This window comes from Phalacrocorax carbo, chromosome Z (assembly GCF_963921805.1).
Source record: "Phalacrocorax carbo chromosome Z, bPhaCar2.1, whole genome shotgun sequence".
Lineage (NCBI taxonomy): Eukaryota > Metazoa > Chordata > Aves > Suliformes > Phalacrocoracidae > Phalacrocorax > Phalacrocorax carbo.
The window spans coordinates 68465866-68489788 of NC_087548.1; the positions used below are offsets into that span (position 1 = coordinate 68465866).

At 39.6% G+C, this 23923-nt stretch overlaps 1 protein-coding gene across 2 annotated transcripts in view; it reads left to right on the forward strand.

Moving 5' to 3' along the window:
* The window catches only part of BDP1 (B double prime 1, subunit of RNA polymerase III transcription initiation factor IIIB), a 53339-nt gene that overhangs the window by 18043 nt on the left and 11373 nt on the right, over window positions 1-23923 (forward strand). For both annotated transcript variants that reach the window (XM_064438599.1, XM_064438600.1), the window contains exons 13-31: window positions 1935-2011; window positions 3839-3983; window positions 4210-4286; window positions 4872-5034; window positions 6081-6163; window positions 7391-7622; window positions 8112-8299; window positions 9032-9248; window positions 9740-9927; window positions 10471-10681; window positions 12191-12306; window positions 13055-13274; window positions 13804-13991; window positions 15833-16049; window positions 16580-16797; window positions 17761-18151; window positions 21123-21221; window positions 21563-21599; window positions 23272-23355. In XM_064438599.1, the coding sequence (XP_064294669.1) occupies window positions 1935-2011; window positions 3839-3983; window positions 4210-4286; window positions 4872-5034; window positions 6081-6163; window positions 7391-7622; window positions 8112-8299; window positions 9032-9248; window positions 9740-9927; window positions 10471-10681; window positions 12191-12306; window positions 13055-13274; window positions 13804-13991; window positions 15833-16049; window positions 16580-16797; window positions 17761-18151; window positions 21123-21221; window positions 21563-21599; window positions 23272-23355 (3151 nt within the window). The remainder of the gene's footprint in view (window positions 1-1934; window positions 2012-3838; window positions 3984-4209; window positions 4287-4871; window positions 5035-6080; window positions 6164-7390; window positions 7623-8111; window positions 8300-9031; window positions 9249-9739; window positions 9928-10470; window positions 10682-12190; window positions 12307-13054; window positions 13275-13803; window positions 13992-15832; window positions 16050-16579; window positions 16798-17760; window positions 18152-21122; window positions 21222-21562; window positions 21600-23271; window positions 23356-23923) is intronic.

Consider the following 23923-nt stretch of genomic DNA (forward strand, 5'->3'; position numbering starts at 1 on the left):
CTTAATGAAAAAGAGTATTCTTTGGGTTGTTTTAAGCCTGATGCCTGGCAGTTTAATATGCACTGTACTTCCATTGTTATGTTCCTGTTAATCTTATTCAAGTTATTCTTTATAATGCCACTTTTTTCTCTCTCCAACAATATTGTTTTCAAGCTGAAGAGTCCTAATCTTACCTTTCTCCTCATATAGTGAAAGTTCCATTCCTCTGATTGTCCTTCTATCCTTGCATCATTGCCATTTTTGGAACTTATTACCATACTGTTTTAAAGACTTGTGCTGAGGGGGAATGAATTACTTGTGCTTTCTAAGATGAAGAATGATCTTATGGCTGAAGTTTGTGGTGAGAGATTAGGAGATTCTGTTAGTGTTATACGTCCATTGGCCTCTATTTTAGATTCTGTTACCTAAAAGAACGTCTTCATCTTAACGGAAAATCAGCTGCTTAGGATCTTTGCAAATACTAAATGCTTCTAGTTGGAAATGTTATAACGATACAATCTGCTGATGTTAGTTGGAATAATATTTATAAAAATCAATGAGCTGAACAGGAAAATGTGTTATGTAGACCAGCCTATTATAGTGGTGTCAGTAGCCTGGGTAGCTAAGGTCTCTGGCTGATGAAGTATGGCTGTTTGACATGAGAAAGGGGCATAGTAATCCTAAAACTGACAATTTCAAAAGTCCTTTTATGTCAGTTCTAATTCTCTTGGCCTGCTGTGGTTAATCTATTTTAAAAGTATATGAACATAATCACTGACCTAAAAGTAGAAATACTAAGCCAACCAGTGATTTGAAACATGATTCTATTACATAAAAGAGGTAAATAGAGAAACAATGTTTTTATGCAGTAGGCTTTTACCTTAATTAACTAAATAGATTCCATAAAATCTTTGTTGTAATTGTGATTAGTTTGCTATGTTGTAAAATTTATTTCATTTTCAGAGTGATGGTCAGTGCTCTCTAGGAAAATGATTTAAATACTAGACCTGGAAAGTAATGATGGCTGATACTACCTAAGGAATCTGTTATCAGCTTCATCCAATTAAAAGACAAAGAAATGGGCTGACAGGAACCTCATGAAGTTCAGCATGAGGAAGTATGAAGTCCTGCACCTGGGGAGGGACAATCCCAGGCACCAGTATGTGATAGGAGCCACCCACCTGGAGAGCAGCTTTGTAGAAAAGGACCTGGGCATCCTGGTGGACACCAAGTTGAACATGAGCCAGCAGTGTGCCCTGGCTGCAAAAAAGGCTAATGGTGTCCTGGGTTGCATTAGCAGAAGCATTGTTAGCAGGTTGAGGGGGTGATCCTTCCCCTCTATTTGGCACTGGTGAGGCCACACCTGGAGTACTGTGACCAGTTCTGGGCTCCCCAGTATGAGAGAAATGTATATACTGGAGATGGCCCATCAAAGGGCCATGAATGGTGATGGGACAGAAGTGTCTCTCCTGTGGCAAAAGGCTAAAAGAGTGGGGGCAGTTCAGCCTGGAGAAGAGAAGGCTCAGGGGGATCTCTTCAATATCTATATAAAAACCTAAAGGGAGGGTGCAAAGAGGGTGAAGCCAGGCTCTTTCCAGTGGTGGCCAGTGACAGGACCAGAGGCAATGGGCACCAGCTGAAACACAGGAGGTTTCTTCTGAACATCAGGAAGTACTTTTCTACTGTGAGGGTGACTGAGCACTGGCATAGGTTGCCCAGAGAGACTGTGGAGTCTCCATCCATGGCAATATTGAAAAGCTGTGTGGACATGGTATTGGAGAACCAGTTCTAGGTGGCCCTGCTTGAGCAAAGGTTTGAACCAGATGACCTCCAGAGGTCCCTTCCAACCTCAACCATTCTGTGAATCTTGTTCTTGTTTCCACTTTTCTTTACAACAAATAGTTCTTCTATGCTTATTGTTTCATTTCTAAAATGCTATTTTTTTCCTTACTCAGAACAAAGACATACATGATTTTCATAGACTAGAGGAAAAGCAGAGTGTGTCAGACAGTGACTCTCAGTCTGAAATCATGTAAGTAGAATAATATATTTTACCTTGAAATGGTGCTTCAGCTAAACCCACATTTATTTAATTTTGATATAATTCTGATTGACCATAGTAGGTTGGACTAAAGGGTAGATCATGATAACTTTTTTTCCATAGTCAGTTAAGTTTTTTGATAGAAATTTTGATCACTGAGGAGCAATACTTTAACTAAGATTTAAAATGTTACATGGGAACGAGGAGGAAAACTTAACTAAGATTGGAAAAAAGCCAGCCCCTCTACAGTCAGCAAGAACAAGAGAGTTCTCTGAAGAAATTCTGCTGCTTTGTGGGTGAACCTTAATTGTGAAAATCGATTATTTTTTTTTTTTTGGGGGGTGGGGTGGGTTTATTTTTTGCTGTGAGGTTTTTTTTGTTGTTGTTGTCCTGGTATTCAGCTGGGATAGAGTTAATTTTCCTTCTAGTAGCTGATACAGTGCTGTGTTTTGGATTTAGGATGAGAATAACATTGATAACACACTGATGTTTCAGTTGTTGCTAAGTAGTGCTTGCACTAGTCAAGGACTGTTCCAGCCTCCCATGGCCTGCCAGGGTCACAGGAAGCTGGAAGGGGAGGAGGCACAGCCAAGACAGCTGACCCAAACTGGCCAAAGGGGTGTTTCATACCAAATGACATGCTCAGTGTGGGGAGTTGGCTGGGGAGGGCAGCGATGTCGGTTTAAGGACTGGCAGGGCATCCGTCAGCAGGTGGTAAGCATTTCCATCACTTCTTTTTTCCCTGGGTTCCTCCATGCCTCCTGTTGTTTTCATTTTAATTTAGTAGTAGTAGTAGTAGTATTAAACTGTTATTATTTCAACCCATGAGTTTTCTTACTTTTGCCCTTCTGATTCTTTCCCCCATCCTACTGGGGTAGGGGGAGTGAGTGAGCAGCTGTGGGATGCTTAGTGGGGGACTAGGGTTAAACCATGATGTTTGTAAAAGGGCCTCACTGTATTCTTTGAAATTCACAGCTGTCTGTCAGAGCTTATTAGCTGCCCACATCACGTGTATGGTGTATACATACCTTCCTAATTGGAAACTGTTGCTCTTCGGAACTTGGTGCAGGAGTCTAAGTTGAGACATATCTCTCAAAGATACTCCAAGCTGTCTCTGTCTTACGTGCACTCCTTCATGAGGTTAATCTTTGTGACTATTTCTTACACTTATTGCTGTAACTGAGCAATGGTGTTTAAACAAGTCTGTGCCTAAAGGTTCCTTTTTTGTGTCACTGGCAACTTCCTATTCCATTATATGATTTTTAAAGGTGATTTAGAATTGGGTTACTAGTTAATACTAGATTGTTTTTCAGGATTCTGTCTTTCCCTTATTGAAGGGCAGTTCACTCTTATGGTAAAGACTGTCAAAGCTTTATTTGACCTGTCCTAGGAAGAATATAAGAAAAGGTAGTAGTTCCCAATATGAAGATTATTGATAAGCTGTAGGGCTCTGTCAAACAGGGTGTGAATCCCAGGACACTCTATTGCGAGCGTTAAGGACACATAGATTGATTTATGTTCCCTATTCTTCAATAATGTATGGAGTTGGCAGTGGGACAAGGTGTTTGAAAACAGCAGTTCATATAGTGCTGTGAGTGGGATAGCTTTGAAAGGGGATTGAGGGACAAGAGTAGCAGATGCAAAATTGTGTATGTAAAATAAGTCTGCTCAGTGTTGGAAATCAGTAATCTTTTTCAGTTTTTTGTCTTGCTGCATTACGAATGCAGTCTGTGGTGCTCTTGGAGTACATCTTGGACCTTATAAGACTTCACGTTTGTCTTTGGTAATACTATATGCCACCTCTTCTTCTCTCTTAAGGAAAACTGAAAACCCACTAGACAGAGGACGCTTGCAAAGACCTAAACCCAGTTTAGTGAGATTATCTGAAAGGAGAGAAGCAGCAGCCCAAGAGAAAATGGAGGGTGAGACTTCCTCTCCAAAACTTGTGAAGACAGATGAAAAGGTCAGAAGGAGGAATGTTGCTTAATAAGCTATATTCTTGATGCTTTATCCATTTTGACTAATGCTGATACTGTGGACCAGCTACAGTCTAATTAGTAGTATTCTGAGAACTGCCTCTGATGTCCCAAGTGGTATTCATTGGCTCCGTTCTGATTGTCCGAGAGTAATATATTCATTGGCTCCGTTCTGATTGTCCGAGAGTAATATATTCATTGCCTCAATTCCAGTGCTCTGAGGCAGACAGTAGAAGAAGCAGAAATGAAGTCACAGAGGTAGAGAAAATGGATTTGGATGCTAAATCTGAGTAAGTATTAGGATCACATTTCCAGTCTCCTGGAATTAACTGACTATAATTGTTAATTTATTCTATGTAGTGCTGTTATAAAAAGGCAACAGTAATTGTGAAGTTTTAATATAAATCTTAAATTTTACTTTGGCATTCTCTTGGATGAGATCAAGTGATACTGTGGTAGAAGGTATGTACATCTTTTCTGGGAACTTGAGGAAAACATTACTTTATGAAGGACCATCTGTGCTTGGAATTTGGGAGGGAGAAGGAAGTGCTAACTATGGCTTTGCCTGCTTCCCACCTGCAGTTGCCAGCTAATGGCTCTGCTTCTGACACTTGAAGAAGCAGCTATGGTGTGCAGTCTGTTAGGTTCCTCCTTCGTGTGATAACTTCATATCTTTTTAAAAGGTAAATAAGTTGAGTTTTCACGCTCTGTAAGAATAAACAAAGTTTGCTTCTTATGTGAAGAAACTTGTGTAAGTTTGTGCAAATCCTTTCAAAGTCAACCCAATTCCAGTAAAGAAAACTGTCCAAATATTGAATATTATATGGGCTTGAATATTATGGAGTAAATATCACTGTTGTGGATACTTTGTGCAGAGAACCTGAAGAAAGAGTAACTTCAAAGGCAAAGGTTAGAGGACGTCAAAAGAGATTTAAGCCTAATGTTACAAGAGTGTCTGGAAGGAAAGAAGAGCCTGGAAAAGATGCAGGAAATGATTATACAATGTCCCATCCACAGCCTAAGAGAAAAACCGAACAGGTATTTAATAGAGTTAAGGAAACTAGAGTTAATACATTAAGTAAAAAGCTACTGGATCCAGCGGCTTCCTCCCCCCTTCTTCCTTGCCCCCCCCCCCCCCCCCCCCGCCGCCTCCGCCTCTGTCGCTCCCCCACCCCGCCGCCGCTGCCGTCGCTGTGTCCGTCCCCCCCGCGGCCGCCGTCGCTGTGTCCGTCCCCTCCGTCGTCGTCGTCTCTGTCGCTCGCCACCGTCATCGTCTCCTCCCCTGTGGCCCCCCCCCCCCCGTCGTCTCTGTCGCTCCCCCCCCCCCGTCGTCGCTGTCGTTCTCATCCTGCCGTTGTCGTCTCTGTGTTGCCCCCCCATCCCGCCGTGGTCTTTTTATCTGTGTCCCCTTTCTTCTTCGTCACCCTGCCTGATGTGTATACCCCCACCCTGTCAGCGGTGTGTGCCGCCCCCCACCCCCCTTAATTGGTGTGTGTCCGGCCGCCCCCCACTTTTCTTCATCAGTGTCCCGTCTCCCTGTCCCCCTTCTTCATCGGTGTGTGTGTGTAGAACCGCACCCCCCCCGTGTGGCCTCGTCCCCTGTCTGTGTGGCCCCCTTCTCTTGCCTGTGGCCCGGCCCCCCCCCTTCTGTGCTCCTGCCCCACCCCTGTCATCATCGTTGGTGTCTCCCCCTCATCATCGTTGGTGTGTTGTTGTGGTGTTCCCCCCCCAGTCGTTGAGGTCATCCGCCCCCTCTGTCGTCGCAGTCCCTGACTTTGTCTTCTGTCCCCCTCCCTCCCCCCTTACTTACCCTGCAGTGATAGTGTGGTATTGCTTAGGGGCCTCTGCTGAGCTGGAAGCCTGTCACACAAGCAGGAGATGCCAATCATCTTTCATGTCCTGTAGCAAACACAGCTTTAGTTGTTTGATCCAGATTTCACTGCACTAAGCACTGTGTAATTACCAGTGTCTGTCATAAGCAATCCATTTTGTATCATGTTATGGGCCTTTACCTGCTCTGTTAGGTAATGCTGTACTTCACAAAAGAAAGAGCCTTAATGTCTTATTGTTCTATTTCTGTTCAGAATACTGACCAAAGTTACGGTTCGGATGCTGTCGGTGAAGCAGCTGCAGAAAAAGATGATGAAGTCCTGGAGACAGTGTCTCAGTAAGTATGTGAAAAATGAGAAGGCATGTGCTGCTCTCCAGCAATTTGCCATCCCTTTCACTTCTGGTAGTATTACATAGCGTGGTGATTACATAATTTTCTGAAGAAACTTCTACATAGAGAGAGAAATTGAGGGAAGAATTGGAACTTTTTTTATGCATGAAACAAATCAGTTAAACATTTTCATTTTTAAAGCAATGCTTTTAAATGAGATGTCAGTCATGATAAATGCAAAAAAAACCTGGAAAGTTGGTTCCTTGAAAACTCAGACAAGCCTTCTCCAGTAGATTTAATGCTGAAATACATCTGTTTCAGTGGTGGAAAGTGTTTCGCATTTAAACAATAGGAATAAGTGTTTGTTCTTAAAGTGTAGTTACGTGTTAGGTGTCTGGTATTAGGGAAAAAAAATTCCAACATGTGGGCAATTTAATGCACACGTTAACTAAGAATGTTTCTTGTATTTCTTTTCAGTGGAGAAATGATATCGGTAGTGTAACATGAAGAATATGTTCTACAGGAGAGATTATTAAAAAAAAAAACCCAACCAACCAAAAAAACCCAAACCCTCAAAAAAAATCCCCCCAAAACAAAAAAAAGCCCCCAATAACAAAAAAAAAGCAGTATCAGCAACAAAAAATCCCCAAACTTTTTTTTTAAAGGGGAATAGTTGAATAGGATGGAGGCAGGTAAACTGGGTTTGATAATCTGGCAGAAATATACTTTAGCAGTTATTTCTTTCATGGACATGCTACATATAACTGGGTGCTCCAGGTAAAAAGGCATAGGAGTATCTGATAGTTATAATAATGTGTGTCTGATATTTTTACGTTAGTAAGATTATTAAGTTATTTATGTATTTTCTGAATGTTCATGATTTTTAACCCTTCATTAAATTAGGTCCATCCATCTACCTCTAGACCAGATAGGAATACACGAAGAGCCATTATGGGTCAGAAAAAGGCCTGTCTAGTGTGGTATCCTGTCTCCAGTGGGAAAAGAAAAAGAACAGGGCAAACTTAAGTTTAAACTTGTCAGGTACTTTTTCAGTCTCTAGCAGGTAATTTTCTAACTTTATTGTGTCATGAAGTTAGTAATGCATAGCTACATTTTAGATAAGTGTATGTTAATAACTGTTTAAAGAAAAGAGAAGAAAAAATTATCACTTCTCCAGGACTCCTGCCACTTTCAGGTGTGGTATCTACTTATGGATCTTGTGTATTTTTCCAGGTCTAATGAATCAGCTGGCTTAGAAGAAGACAGCAAACAGAGTGTTCTGAAACCAACACCTTTGAAGAGAGGCAGAGAAGAGAGACCAAAACCAAACCTAGGAAGAACTATTGCAAGGGAAAAAGACCTGACAAATGAAGAAGATCCTGAAGAGGAGAAAACCAAAGGTGGAGAAGTAGAAGAAAGTGTGATACACCACAGGGATGAAAACAATGATCCATGCCTCAGAAATGTAAGTTTCTTGAGCAGTTGCTTAGGCACACTGTTGTGCTGGGGCCTAAGTAGAAGCCTTTAGTAAAAATGACCTGGTACATATCACATAATTTGTAAGCATGGCCTTTGCATGCTTTGTTTATTCTTTCAGAATAAACTGAATTATCACAGAATTTTCTCATGCTTGCACTTGGGTTCTGTTGTCCATGGATAGATAGATTATATCTCACTTTGTTGTGTTATTTGTGATACCAGATCTGAAAAGAAAAATGCAGAGAAAAAAGGTCTCTTGGAAAAGAGACCAATTCAGATAGAAACTACATAGAAAAATAACAAATCTTTACTGTTAAAGTATCTACTGATATTAGTTGGATGCACAGGAACCAAGAGATATCTTTTTAGTGTTTTTGTAAGAGATACTAAAATAAACTTTTTCTTTTCCCCCAGTCCTCTAAAAGAGGTTGAACAAATATTTCATCTAATAGAGTGAAACTTTTATTCCTTTTAGGATGTGATGTTTCATGAAGACACTCAGCCATGCAATGTGATGTTGGAAGGGGATGTTTCTATGGAATCTGGGGTGAACTCAGGACATACAGGGGAGTGTTCCCATGAAAAATCCTCAGAAGCAGTCAGCTATGAATGTGAAAAGGCATTGTCAGATGTCTTGAAACAGGTTTCAGATTTCAGTATAGGGTAAGGTTATTTTTTAAATGGAGAGAAGGGATGGTTCGAAACCATTAATATCTCTAGTTATTCTACACTTTTACATTAACTCCAGCATAAAAAACATGGTTTGTATCTACATTGAGATGTTTAATCAAGACAATACTAGACTTAAACAAACAAAACCCCAAGAGCTCGAAAGCACTGAATTTATATGCTGTTGGATGTTAATTTTGTCTTTAGACCGTGAGCTCAGTTTTCAAATAAATAAGTTTTCCTGATGCTCAGTTCCTGTGGTTATCTTCTCTGTGTTGGTCCTAATGGTGCATCCCTATGTGTTAATGCAAATCCTTGAGTGTAGGGTTTGGTTTCCTATTAAAATGTCCTTTAAAAAAACTAAACTGTGCTGTAAATCTACTGGGTAGTTTTAAACATGATTAGACAAAGAAAAGCATTTGTAAAACGTTTATATTCCTCTTAGTGTGGCTGGAAGTTACAGTTGTTCTGAAATGGCATATTTTTTTAACAGGTGTTTGCTCACCTCTTTATAAGGGTTTTGGTGATGTTCAATGTGCTTTTATTGGATCTTTTTTCAGAATAACTTCGTTTTCTTTCGCTGTAATTTGTTATTGTTATAAGAAAGCTAAGGATGTTTAAACTGGGCTACTGTATTGAAGAGAGCTACATACAAGTATGTCATATATGAGTTGGAGAACCACTGGTGTCCCATGCCTTTGATTGTTCTTTTGTTTGTTTTTGTAGGGAATCTGTTCTTCAGAAGGAAGAGGAGAAAACTGTTACATCATCAGCTTGGCTACAGAGGAGTCGATTCCAGAAACCAAAGCCAAATTTAAAAATGACAACTAGTAGAAAGGAAGTGCTGGATGTAAATAATAAAGTTGTATCACAGAAAGATACCAACAAGGAAGAAAGCTTGACACAGTGTGGCAGTGAATGTAGTATTCTTCCTGATACAGCTGTAAGGCATTTTTTTTCCTTCAGTTGTATTTGAGCTTTTGGGCTTGTGAAAGGAATACTGATGATTTAAAAAATACAAGTTAATCTTTCTTGAAACATCTTTTTCAAAAGCTAAAATATGCTACGTGAAAACTCTGGTGCTTTCCACTTGGTTGTATGTGAGGAGAAAAAGATTACCTATATTCTATATCTCGTTATGTGTCTAGATGTCTTTCTGACCTGAGTTGGCCTTGTAGAGTTGACAGTGAAGAAAGAAAGTATTGATAGAAGATGACAAAGAAAAACATCTAAATTTCAAGCTATTTTGTTTAAAAGAAACAAAATGTATGTTTGTTCTGGAAAGACTGGGAAATTACTAGTTGAGCAGTTACAGAGGGGTTTTTGCAGGAAACACTTCAGAGAGTGATTAGTACTGAACTTTGCGGACATCACAGTGTCTCCTTTTGGTTTAGTATCATGAATTTTTCTGTTTCTGGTGTTTACATTTTACAGAAAGTGGGAAAATATGAAGTCCTGCAACCACTGGAATCCTTAGGAAAGGAGAAATTATTTGGCTTTCAGGAGGTTTCTGAGAGGCCAAGTTCTAAGTCCCCAAAGACACTTTCAAGGTCAGAGGATGGTGAACTCAAGTTTTGTCCACCTGAAATTAACCAAGATGCCACCTCAACTACTAATGCAGGGTAAGGGCTTCACTACTTTTGTTTCTTGACTGTAACAAGGTATTCTAAAAGGAAATCATTGTGCCAATGGATTGCTAACTGGCAAAGAAAGTCCGGTAAAAATACTGAAGGAAATCTCAGTTCTCATAGTTTTGACACTAGTAATACTAAAATTCCAGTTACTTCTATGCTAAACATGAAATTAATGAGCATTCACTTTACAACTGTTTCGTCATTTGAAACACTAGATTTATTTCAGGTAAGCAGAGAAATACTAGTTTGCTTATCAGAGAAACCATGGGAAAATTGCTTTGGTTTTATAGTAGTAAGCAGACAGTAAGTTAATGCCTCCAGTGAGTTAGTTAATTCTGTTGCAGGAGTAGTTAGGAGACTGGTGCTTTGAAATTTTTGCTGCAACAAAGTTTTGTGTTTGTAACTTAAGCACAGCAGAACTTTACAAGGTTTCTTTTAACTACTCAGCTCTTTTATGTATAAAGAACCTGTGTTTGTTAATGATATGCTTTTGTGTTAAGTTTTGGGTTTATTTTTTTCTGTCTGGCTTAGCATTGATAGCACAAACAGCACTGAAGAAGAAAGTAAACGAACACCTCTTCAACCTGTCCCGTTAGTGCGAAGCAGATTTCAAAGGTATAAGCCAAACTTGGGAAGAGCTGTTGGAAAGAAGGAATTGCGAATATCAGGAAGTGAGAGGGAGAAAAAGCCTGAAGCAGAGCGGTTGATATTGCAAAAAGATGAGTCTGCTAATACTGTCGTGGTAAGTCTAATAAGAATAAGCATGTTGCCTTCAAAAGTATGGTTCCAAGTTGCAAGTTCTGTTTTTATGAAGTCAAACTAGAACATCTGATTTGCATTCGCTGAAGCTGAGACACTGTACTAGATGAAAAAAGTCACCAAAACCCTGGTATGTTGAGGTATTGCAGGTATGAAATCAGTGAAGCCTCCAACTTGTACTACTAATGTCTTCTGAAAATTAGGATCTGATTTTGATTGGGTTGCACGACTGAAAAAAGAATTATGCACATTTAAGATAACCTCTAGAATAAAAACATGGTTTATATTGCAATACATGAAGATTAGCTGTTTTCTTCATTTTATCTTTCCTGTTTGTATGAATAAAGTCTGTGTTGAAGAATCTAGTGTGGAGTATGAAGGGAAGGCAAAGGGATAGCTCTTTGGGGTGGGGGGGGAAGAAGGTCTTACTAACTAGGTAGTCTTTGGCTGGCTTCACCACTACAGCGCCTGACACTCCTCTACTTTACTTAGGTAAATGTAATCATTCACCTACATGGAGTGTCCTCGCAGACATTTTACTAGACACTGTAAAAGCTATTGAAATACTCGAAAGCCATTATAGTATGATGAACTCTCAAAAACCCACAAAATGGTTACACATGAATCATGTCATGGATGTGGGCCTGAATTGTCTCTGTGTAGACTTGCCTTAGATTTTAAACATAGCTAATCTTTTTAAGAGTGAGTAATTTCTTGGAGTAGTTATACCTGGTTTTGTTCTTGAACCCGCGTAGAGGTAGCTTGGAGTACTTGTGTGCCGCGTGCCTAGAGAGGAGCATGAGCGCACTGCATCTGTAGTCTCCCTCTCAGTGCCACAGTGTCAGCTGACCCCTAGATGAGATAGTTGCTTGTAGTTCAGCTTTGCCTATTCTAGACTTGTGGCCTATGGACCATGCACATATATCTACTCCGTGCTGTGCAAACCACAGAGGGTCTGATGCTCTTCTGTACTAATAAAGCTGTTACAGACCTGGAATGCTGAGGGGTGTGTTTGAGTGGCTTCTTTGTGGAACCAGTGTGGCAAATGCAGAAGTAAAACTAATAACCTCAGATTTGGAAGGGCTTATGTTGTAGTGGCTTAGGTGTGTGTCTGCTGTGCTCTGTAGTGTCCGGTTTTCAAAGATATTTCCATTTGCTAAAGTGTTTTGTTTCCGTAATGCTCCATGTAATAGAGAGTTGATTGAATGCTAAATAGAAGTGTTACTCATAAGGCTTGGGTACATGTAGTATTTAAGAGCCTAACTCAAGGTAGCCCAGGACTGAAAAGACTTCTGTTCCTGCTTGCCCATAAATTGAATTATGTGCTCAGGCAGATTACTGTTAATAAATACAATGTGATTCTTTTCTTGATTCAGATTGGAAAAATAGCAGAGATCTGTAGTTTGTTGGTGTTTTTTTTTAATCGAATACAATTCTGTTTTTAAAACTTGCTTGATTCTCTCTTCATGCTTTTTTTTATTGCAAATTAAAGGGTGAAAATGAAGCTGTATTGTGTCAAGCAGATGTATTGAGCAATGAGGAACAGGAACAACAAGAGGTGCCTCAGGTGCCCTGTATTTCTGAAAACATATTGTGTGAACAAAGCAGGTGAGGTTAGAGGAGTTTAGCAAAATTGCATTTGAAAAGCTTTCATCTGGTGCATAATGAGACACCTTTGCAAGTGTCAATTCTTTTGTTTCTTGTTACCTGTCTTTCCCTAATACTTAATTTTCAATGCCTGTAGGCAGCTTCTTCCCACGTTTTCAGAGCACACTTTCAGTTGAGCTAAACTACTTGTCATTGTTTATCTGGTACATACTTGATCTTGTGAGCTCACAGCTCTTTGACCAAGCTTTTCTTTTACTGGGTTTGTATTTGCATATACAGCAATCATTTATGTAACAGATATAAACTTTGCAAAATGTCTGAGATCTGTCTTTCATTGATACCAGGGCGCTCCACTATTTTACTGCTCTTCCTGTTTAAATAAAATCTTCAGCATATATTAAACTGCAGATACTTTGATGTTGGTAGGGTTAGCAACATAACTTTTTTCCTGATGTTAAAAATGCCTTGATAAAGAAATCTTGTTATTCCCTCTCATGTGTTAACCATAAATGCCCAAAATGAGAAATACATATTTGAAAATATGATCTTCCTGATTTTAAATGAAACAGTATATCAATCTCTAACCCTCTTGGTTCAGTATATCAGTGTCTAACCTTATTGTATAAGTGTTGATTCAAAACTTGATGTATGCAGAACTGCTTTTTTCCTCTCCAAACCAAAGTCAAGTGACATATTTTTTGGAGTTTCTTGTTTGTTTGTTTTTGTTTGTTTGCTTTACATTTACTAGTGCTGAGAAATCTGCTTCCCAAGAAGATAAGCTGGTTGCTGTGAAACCAGGACAATTCATAAGGAATGGATCTCAGAGAACTAGCCCAAACCTGGAAAGCACATATAGCGAAAAAGAATCTCCAGTGCCACAAAAACTTGCCTCTCCAGTTGAGGAAGAAGCAAATAAAGGAAAGAATCTTCTTGTGACAGAAGAATCTGAGGAATCTCTTTCCTCAAAAGTGAGAATTCTGTTCAGATTTTTCTGACTATACTTTCCGTGTAATTTTTAAGATATCTAAATAAGCTGTTTTAAATGCATAAATTAATTTTGAACTAGTAAGAATTACATTCTTGTTTAATATTTGCATCCTAATATGAGGTCTTCTAAAATTCTGTTAATGACACATTGGTAATATATAGATTTCTGTTAACAAATCTAAAGACTTCACTTAAGCTTTGAAATTTTTCATGTTCATGATATGTGAATAGTTACCTGCATGCCATATTTCTTTTGCTGGGTCTTTTCTGAACCTCTTGGTAGTTGCTCATGAAAGACTATATTGGTTATAGTATCTGTTTTTATTAGATAAATAACTTCTCTAAAGGAACAAGGAACAGTGATGGGTGCCATAAACTTCTTGAAAGTATCTAAAGCAAATTTTTATATCAGGTGAACATCTTGATCATAACTTGCAATGCTTTATTTTACAGGTGATATATTTTGTGCTAATATTGTGTTGGTTTTTTTTCTCCCCCCTCACATCTAAGGATGACATGGAAGTATTGTTATCTGGGGGGGATTTGGCCAAGAATGACAATCTAGACATAAATCCAAGAAGTATGACGTCAGAAAAACTCTGTTCCTCTAAAAAATCACCTAACTGCCACAGCAAGGGAGAACAAGAAGAATGCCTATCTACAGATTCTATAGAAAGCATTCAGGATACCGTAGAAAGGTAGAGTTCTCTGTTGACAATGTAAAAAAAGCTTTAAAAACTTTGTGTATTTGTCCAGTTGTTTTCATATGGCACCTGCTTTTTGCAGTGTAGGGTCTGAGGTGTACTAATTGTTACATGCTGCATGCTGTGAAGGTCACTAGGTGGCATCCTTAGGTAACAGAAGAGTTTTTAATAGAATTTTTCTTTTATAAGGTATTTTGCAGGTGAGAGTAGAAGCAAGTAATCAGCATTTAGCTGTCTGAACTTCTCAGTAATACATTCTTAGGCTGCAGTGCATTATATGAATGTGGACTGTTGAAAGTGAAAGGAAGACTGAGCAGTGCCATTTGCACTCACTTATAACTGAGAAGTGGTAGGTAGAGTAATGTAAAACGAGCTTGCTGTCTGAGTCTCTTCACTTTTTCTTTCCAGCAGGAGAAGTTCATGCAGCAATGTGCAGTGTCCTGGTTCTTTGGTGGAGGGGATGCTTTTTGTGTGCGCAATATGAGGCAGATAGTGCCATTTACATATAACAGTTCTAGATTATGTTATAAACTACCTTTTGCTCAATAGTAACTGATAACAGAGCAGCATCAAATCAATTTACTTTTGCTGTTTTCTAAAATTATCTTCTGGTTCCTTTCTGTCTCTGAGCCTCTGCTTAAAATCTCTTCTATAACTTATGTTGAAATAATCTCAGACAGTCTTCATGCTAAGACATAGACCTTACCTTACAGTCTTCTTGGCTTCTGTGCTAGTGGAATTTCACAGAACGGCTGTGGTTGGAAGGAACCTCTAGAAGTCCCTTCATGAGGTTCCTGTCAGCCCATTTCTCCAGACTGTCCAGGTCTCTCTGGTTGACAGCATGACCCCCGGTGTATCAGCCACTCCTCCCAGTTCCGCATCATCTGTAAACTTGCTGAGGGTATGCCCCATCATCCAGATCATTAATGAAGATGTTGAACAGGATTGGACACAGTATTGACCCAAAGGGTACATTTCTAGTTACTAGCCTCCAACTAGACTTTGTGCCACTGATCACCAACCTCTGAGCCTGGCCATTCAATCAGTGTTCAGTGCACTTCATTGTCTGCTTGTCCAGCCCATACTTCATCAGCCTCCTCTGTGAGGATGTTAGGGAAGACAGTGTTAGAAGCTTTGCTGAAGTCAAGGTAGACACTATCTACTTCTCTCCCTTCATCTATTGAGCCAGTCATTTAATCATAAAAGTTATCAAGCTAGTTAAGCATGACTTCCCCATTGTGAATCCATGCTGACCACTCCAAGCGAACTTCTTGTTTTTCATGTGCCTGGAAGTAGTTTTCAGGACTAGTTTTTCCATCACATTCCCAGGGACTGAGGTGAGGCTGACTAGCCTATAGTTTCCTGGATCATCCTTCTTGCCTTTTCTGGATACATGACTTTAGAAGCCCGAGATTTCTGTCTGACTGATCTGAATTTGCTTGAACAGACGTAAGAATTTCATCCTGTTTAAAGCAATAGTATCATGAACACTGGAATTAATCAATACAACATTCCTATGGTTGCTTAATTTTTGGGACCTATGGTGGTATAGTTGGAACTTTCTGCTCTACCTGGCTTCTTAATGTTGTTTTCCTTCCAAAAGATTTTTCCAAAAGTAATCAGAAAGGCCACTACTGCAGAAAAGCCAATTATCTCCTTTTCTTATTGTTTTTTTCTTCCCTTATTTTTTTAAACTTCACCAACTAACTAAATAAATATGCAGAACATTTAAGTTCACTTCTAGCTGGAATTACTAAATATTTGATAGTAAACCAAGCTTGTAGAGTGTATTTTGTAGTTCCTGAGAAGTAAAAATTGCAAGATATTTTTTGTAGGTCCAGTGATAAATTAAGTTCTGGAGAAGAAAGTAAACAGAGTGATACAAAACCTTTGCTTCAAGCGAGGGAAATCCTGTGGAACCCAAGGCCAAACCTAATGGAAATTACGAGAAAAAGAGATTATTGTGAAGAAGATGAAAACAGAGAAGAGGACAAGACTGACAATAGAAATGCAGAAGAGTGTTTGGTGTCAGAAAAAACAGATGTATTGATGGTAAGTGCTGATGGTGTGTTTTGAGCCAATTTATATCTCCATTCTTGTGTTTAAATTATTAAAACCATAGATGGCACAGAAATCTAGTATATGGCTGTGAAAGGTTAATATGATTTTTTTTACTTCACTATTAGAAATGATGCTGAATAAATGGACTTAAATATTTCCACAGTTTTTAGATTATAAGACACACTGTTCTGTCTTAGAATTTTTCCTTCCCTCAAACTGTTCTTTAAATTAATAGGTATCTTTAGAAAATGATTCATCTTTCCAGCTTCTGAAGAGTTGCTGCTCTTTAGCTGAGCAAGGCCATGGTCTATTAACTAGTAGCAGCACTGGGAACTTGGGTGTCATAGGTAATACCATCTAATGACACTTCTACCTGAAATTAAAGTGTCCTAAGCTATCAGAGGTGACAACTAGACATGTTTTCAAGAACCTCAAACTTAGTTCTTTAAATCTTTTTGTCACCAAAACCATTTAAAAATGTTTGGAACTTAAACACAGCAGTGATTTTCTCCTCTGTTCAGCAAAACTCCAGTAACATAGTGGAAGCTGCATCCTTCCCGGAGGCTACAAGAAAACACAATTTTACAGACTCTGTTGAAGAAACATCTTGTAAAAGAATCAGGCAGGATAGTAGTCTTCAGTCTTTAGAGATATCATCAGAGAGCGAGAGTGAAGTAGAAGATGATGATGATTACCGGCTTTATACCTCTCAGGAAAAAAGTTCAGACAATCTCACAAGGTAAAACAATGAATTTTGGATTGTAAGCTCAACTGATTGGTTTTGGCTTTTGTTTTAAAAATGTAATTATTAACGATAGTTCTGCAGTGTGTTATGTGAGTACATGCAGGATGTCTGTCCTGTGTCTTCCATCTGAACTCTACCAGATGCATGTAGATATCCCTATGTCTCTCACCCTGCCTGCACTCTCATCACATGAATACAGCCAGCAGCCCATCCCAGGGTGCAGCTTTGCTTTCAACATGAATTCCTGATTTTAAATAGGAGGACTTTGAAGTACCCGTACTGGGGGGACAGGGACTGTGGGATTAACCTAAATAGAAACTCAATGCTGGAAGTGTCCTCAGCTGCTGATTGTTTGCCCTCCCGAAGAGTTCACCAAGGAGGATTTTTTTTGGGGGAAGTGTGGAATTTTGGTACCCAAAGTGGTCATGCCCGTCATTTTGAGGAGGGAAACAGTAAGCAGCTGTTTATTGAAGAAATTGCTGTATGAGAAACTGGAGCAGATGATTAGTTGTCATCTAACAGTTCTAGTTTCTAGGCATTAGTCTGATCAACTAAAGTGTCGTAGTTTGGAGCTCCTAGTATAGCTTTAGCAAAAGAGAACTGGGAATGTTCCCATGACATAAAATGTATGTGGCTTCCATGTCCCTCCAAAATGAAAATTAATTAATCCTTTTCTAATCAAAGAATTCTGTTTTTTGTACATTTAATTGTGCATCTTTCTAACACTCAAAACTGCTTAATTGATAACTACAATCAGTATTTTGTGCATACATGAAGAAATTAGGATTTCTGATTAAATGGTATGTGGATGTGTTTTTGTCACTAAGGAAGTAAATATATTACATTTGTTGATCGTGTCCCTTTTTTATTTATTGAGTGTGTTTTGATTTGTGACACCCTTTTTTTGTAATGTATTGGACTTAATTGTTTTAAACATGCTTTTGCTCTGTATTTTAGAAGGCAGTCCAGAAGGTCATCAGAATGGATAGCTCTGCCAAAATGTGCCTCAGAGCTAAGAAGTCCTACTTCTTCTGCCTCTGAATGTGAGGCTGATTGCAATGAGAAGTGGAATCAATGGCAAGAACTTAAACTGAGTCTTACTGGAGGCAAAAGTTTGAAAACTAGACATAGAAGGAAATATAGGAAGGCGCACAGAAGTACAAAGATAACCCTGGTGACCCTGCGGGCTTCTCAAGAGGAAGAGGAGGAAGAGGAAGATGACTTTGAACCTGAGGATGAAGATCAATGCTTTGCACCAGAGGAAGTAAACAAAGCTCCAGTGTTTGTTCCTATAGGTCTGCGATCTCCAAAACCTGTTCCTGTTCAGATAGAGGAAATCATGGAGGAGGTATCATGTGGCTGGGTTCTGCATATGTACCTTTGTTTTGATTGTTTAAACAGCTTTTATTCTAATTGCATCTCTGAGTATTTGAGTTTTATCACAATTTAATTTAATTCATTAAGAATGGCGTTGAGAGTAGAAGGGATGTTGCTTGGCACACGTACTTGGTTTTGAACAAAATACTACATCAGTCTAAGGTCCGGGTATGTTTACAAGCTGTATATAGGTCTGCAGGGTGCTCACCCGTTCGTTTATTGGGATTGAATGTAGGCACAGACTAGCATGCTTACTACATGTTTTGAGGCCCAAGATGGAACAAGTGGAGCATTTGAATTTTACATTTGAATGTTAGAAAATGAGGGAATGAGGGACATATTTCTGTATGTGGTGTCTCCCTCACCAAGAAACTTTAACTGTATGGTGGGCTGACACTGACCAGCAGGCAAGCACACACACAGCTGCTTGCTCACTCACCTCTCCTGTGGGACAAGGAGAAAGTAGAAGGAAGGTAAGAAGACTTATGGATTGATACAAAGACAGTTCAATATGGGAAGCAAAAGCTGCATGAGAAAGCAAATAAGGAATTTATTCACTACTTTCCATTGGCAGGCCACTTCCTGGAAAGCAGGGCCTCAGCTTGCGTAAGAGTTACTCTGGAAGACAAATGCTATAACCACAAATGCCCTTCTCTTCCTCCTGCTTTCCCTGAGCTTTTTTTGCTGAGCTCAACATCATATGATATCAAGTATCCCTTTCTTGAATTTGGGTCAGTTGTCCCAATTGTGTGCTTTCCTGACCCCTTGCCCACACCCAGCCTACTTGCTGAAGGAAAGAGTAGGAAAATAAAGCTTTGACATTGTGCAAGTACTGTTCAGCAACAGCAAAAACACTGGTGTGTTATCAACACTGTTGTAGTCATAACTCCAAAATACAGCACCATGTGGGCTGCTATGATGTAAATTAAATTCATCTCAGCCGTGCCTAGTACAATCTTCAGCCTTTATTTGACACCATTTATGTCATGCTTGGGTCCTACATCCTTATTAACCACAACTTCTCTTCCTGTCCTTTGATACATACATGGATATCATTCCCTTGGTCTGTAGGCCATCCCCTTAAAATGTCTGTGAAATGTCCTTTGAGTTATTTAGCCCATACCTTGGGCTCCATGTATTACGTGGTTGCTCAGAATGTTGTGTTGAGTTTTTGGGCACCAAGGCCAGCTCAGGTTGGACACTATTACACCTGCCTGGTTTCTTGTGAGGCTTGTCTTCCCTTGATTCATGTTGTTCTTGCTATAGTACTTAACTATAGCATAAAACTCAAATAATCAGTCAAAAAAAAAGTTGAAGTGTATATCCATTAAAATCTCCAGCCCTTGTTCCTTTTGTTCTGGCTGTAGGGTTTGACACTGCAGTGGACTCCAGGCTTTGCCTGTGTTCCAGCAGGATCCGCCATGGGCTGCAGCGCATTCAGGGATGTTCCTGCTCTGTCTGGCATGGACAGATCCGTGGGCCTCAGTCCCTGCTACTGTCAATGAGAGACCATCTACATCTATGTTAATTTTTTTCAAAAGCTGTATGTTTTGACTCTTCCATGGACCATTTGTAGAGATGCAAACTTCAAGCCTTAGGGTGCAAGCCTATGTTTTAATTGTACTCTTAGACTAGAATAAAACTTGAGACTGTAAGACTGTAGCAAGACTTGGTATCATATCTACTAAGACCAGTCACTAGAGAGGAAATGGCATACCTTTTAGTCATCAGGGATCTGTTGAGGTTTGGGAACAGTGGACTCTGTTCCAGGCCTTGAAAGGGATTGTGCTCAAAGGTTTAGACATTCTCCTATTTTTTTTCTCTATCATTCAACGTGACTTCTTTACTTTTTTTTTGTACTTTCTAACCTGTCTTATCTCAGAGATGTGTCTTCACAGATCTTTTTTTCTTTCTTTTTGCTTTGTTTCAAATCTGTTTATCCATTCCATTTGTGCCTCAGATCTTCATCACTACTTCTTCCCATTCACTCCAATTCTTGCTTACAATCCTGCTTTTTTTTTTTTTCTTCCTTGTCTCCTGAATTAATCACAGTGTTTCTTTCTCTGGGTGAAACAGCAAGAGAATTTAAAGCTCAGTCAAAACACCAAGGGATACTCTGGAACAATAATGGGAAGGACTGTTGTTGCATGGAAAGTTTTGCTGAGTCACTTCATTTCAAAGATGTGGACTATATTATATGTGGGAATGATGATAGTCTTCTGGTTCAACACACAGGAGCCATGAGTACTAGTAAGGGGCATGGTTAGATACCCGAGGACTCAGCTGTTGTCAAATTTAAATAGATCAGTGGGAAGTGTTTGTAAAAGTGCAAGCCTTTGAAAGCTACCCACATAGAGCAGTGTTTTTCATAAGAACTTCACTGGAAATATTGTAACCTTTCTGCCAAATATCAAGCCCTCATTTCTGAAAATGTTAAATGTCTGAAGTTCTGAATGAAAACAATATTGTTAAAGAAGAAGAAGAAAAAAATTACAGGTAAAATGGGTGGGTGGGTATCTGGGTGTGCTTGTGTGTATATTCTCTAGTCGTACTTTGGAAAAAGGCTGCACTCTTTTTCTTTCCTGAAGACTTAAAAGGCAGAAAAAGCGTGAAAACTAACAAAACCCATCTGAGGTAAACAGCCACCAAGAGAGATCTCAGCTGCATAACTTAGTTTGGTGGAGTAATAAGCAATTAGAAACAAGGTCTTAGGGTGTCTGATGCTTCTAGTTAGTTACAAGCAGCACTACGAGTTCTGCCTCCAGTTCATACAACTGCTATTTTCTTAAGTCAGGAGGTATATAGTATAAGGCGTGATTTTTGGGAAGGATCCCACTAAATGTTCAAGATCTGGTAAGGGTATGTGGCTTATAAAAATTTGCATTTGACAGATTTTCTTTTGGGGCTGATGAACTGAAATAGTTTTAAAATAATTTTTACAGCTGGAAATACCTGTGAATCTACCAGATGTGCAGATGGCTTCTGATGTTGAAAGTCTCTGTCATGCATCTGTCCAGCCAGTGGTACAGAAGGAGGAAAAAGTAAGCACCTCAATAGCTGTAAGAATGTTGTCTTTTTGGTGGTTTTTTTTGTGGTTTTGTTTTTGGGTTTTTTTGTTTCATAGCATGTACAAAACTACATGGACAGTGTCTGGTTGCCATGTCTGCTTGTAGCAGTGTAGCTTGATAGATTCTTGCCTGTCCCACACAGATATGAGGGACACAGCTGTAAGAAAACTATGTAAGTAAATATTGTAAGCCTTTAAAACACCCTTTCAAAGCCAGGGTAACCTTTGGGCAGAGAATTTACCCTGAAAACACTGAATTAAAATTGTGAACTCATTTTATAAAGAACTTTGATATTGTTTTTCTTTTTGTTTAAGGAAACAACCGTACATGAAAATCCAGAGGTGGACAAAGGTAGATATGAAACAATCTTGCTCATCTCTTTCCCGTTAACTTGCTACCAATATGTAGTTATTCTTGCTGGAAGTCTGGAGGTTTTATATCTTATAAAAAAACCTGCTCATGAGATACTGGACACTTATGTTTTGAAGGAGGTGTAAACCACTTTCTTTCTGACTGTTATCTATCAGGTAGGGCAACCAAGCATTGTAAGGTTCTGTTCCCAGGGTCAGAATGTGCCCTTTGTGTGTCCCATCTATCACTTTCTCATGCTGTGGACAGTTGTACCAGGAGGAGAGGAAACTTTGCAAGCGCTTACTTGCAGCTTCATGTGTAACTGAGTGACACAAAGAGTAGGCTGATTCATAGCTTTGTCATCTCTGTGGTCTCTGACTTTAATATCCTAAACTGGTAAAATAGCACATGTGACACACTGTTACCACAGTCTTCCAGAAACAAATATTCTTTCCATGTGAGATGTTACAAGTTCTTATGGATCTACTAGTTTTTAGAATAGCTTTCAGTTTTAAATACATTCTCAATACATCTTCGTAGGAAGCACTGGAAACTGAGTGAACTACTGTCTCAGTTGAAGGAGGGGAAGCCTACTTCGTTCTTTCCATGCATTTCAGTACAATAGCTTTGGAGGATGGAAGTGTTTTGTCTGATATGACCAGTTAGTGATAGGCCAAGGGGGTGTATTCTGGGGAGAGATTAGGAATGGCAAGTTTAAAGTGGCATATGGATCAAGACTCTAGGTTATGGATTTCTGTGATTAAACCGTTACCTCTTTCTTCTCCGTTTGTGGTGAGTTGACCTTGGCTGGCTGTGAGATGCCCACCCAGCTGCTCTCCCACTCCTCCTCCTCAACAGAATAAGGGAAGAAAATAAAATGGAAAAGCTCCTGGGTTGAGATAAAGACAAGGAGATCACTTACCAAAACAGACTCAACTTGGGGAAAACTAATTTAGTCTATTGCCAAATAAAATAGAGTAGGATGGTGAGAAACAAAGACAAAAACACCTTTCCCTCATCAGGGAAAGCAGCATCTCTGCTGCTTCTTCCTCGTCCCACTCTTCCCCTGCTCCAGTGTGGTGTCCTTCCCATGAGAAACAGTCCTTCAAGATGTCTGCTCCACCATGGGTCCTCTACAGGGTGCAGTTTCATCAGGGGATATCTACCTGTTCCACCAAGGTCTTCTCCACAGGTTGCAGGGGAATCTCTGCTCCCACACACGAGGCACCTCCTCCCACGTGTTCCTTACTGACCTTGGTGTTCACAGGGTGGTTTTTGACACTTTTTCCCCTCACTCTTCACTGCTGCACAGCATTTTCCCCTTTCTTAAATAGTTTCCCAAAGGTACCACCACATGCTCAGCTGTATCCTGTGGGGGTCAGCTGTAACTGGCTGTGTCCAGGGCAGCCCCGCTGCTGCCAACACCTTGCCATCTGTACCCAGTACCCCATTAAAGGAAATAATGTTGCTGCTCAGTGTTTTTACAACAGTTTGAATTTAGTGGATGAGAATTGCTGTCTGTCTACAATAATTCTGACCCATTACTGGCAACAATTTAAAAAATACATACTTCACTACATTGATGATAGTGTTAAATGCTTTTTGAATATAGGTAAGTGGATTTCTGGTTAATGTGCTTGTGATTTTTTAACATGTATGAACAACTTTGCAGGAATTAATGATGGAAGCGCTGAAGCTGCCATGACTTTACTTGCAATGGGTGATCCAATGTTCCAGTTAAGCACAAGCACTGAAGGTATGGTCTGATTTATGGGACAAAGCCTTGCTTGTACTTTCTGGGTGCACCTAAGGAGGAATGGAGTAGTGGCTGCAAAGCTCTTCCACAGGCTACTGCATAGCAAGAGGTCAAGAGTCATTTATGCTTTTAGTCCTGCTGAATTGTAATGCATAGTGAGACAAGGCAATGCAGTTTGGCTGGAGAAAAGTAAGGCACCCTACTGGATACTGCAACTGTATCACTATGCTAGAAGGATGCTTCTGAGAACCTGTTGTAGGAAGAATGTTTTTTAATTAATCTGGTCGCATAAATTGGACAAAAGAAAGGAGTTGGGCTTAAATGACTGTAACTGTTAGTGGTCTTTTCAGGCCTTTAACCTGAAGCATAGCTTTTTCCACCTAACTAGGTACAATCTGAAATTACGAGGTTTTAGTCTATTTTTTGATGGACGTTTATTTAGAATTTATTATCTGCTTTTATTGCTTGAACGTCAGTTTCTGCATTCTTGCTATTGAAAGTGTGATCTTAGGACTGCATTTACTTGGGATTTGAATTTGTGTCTTTGGAGAATGCAGACTTTAAATGA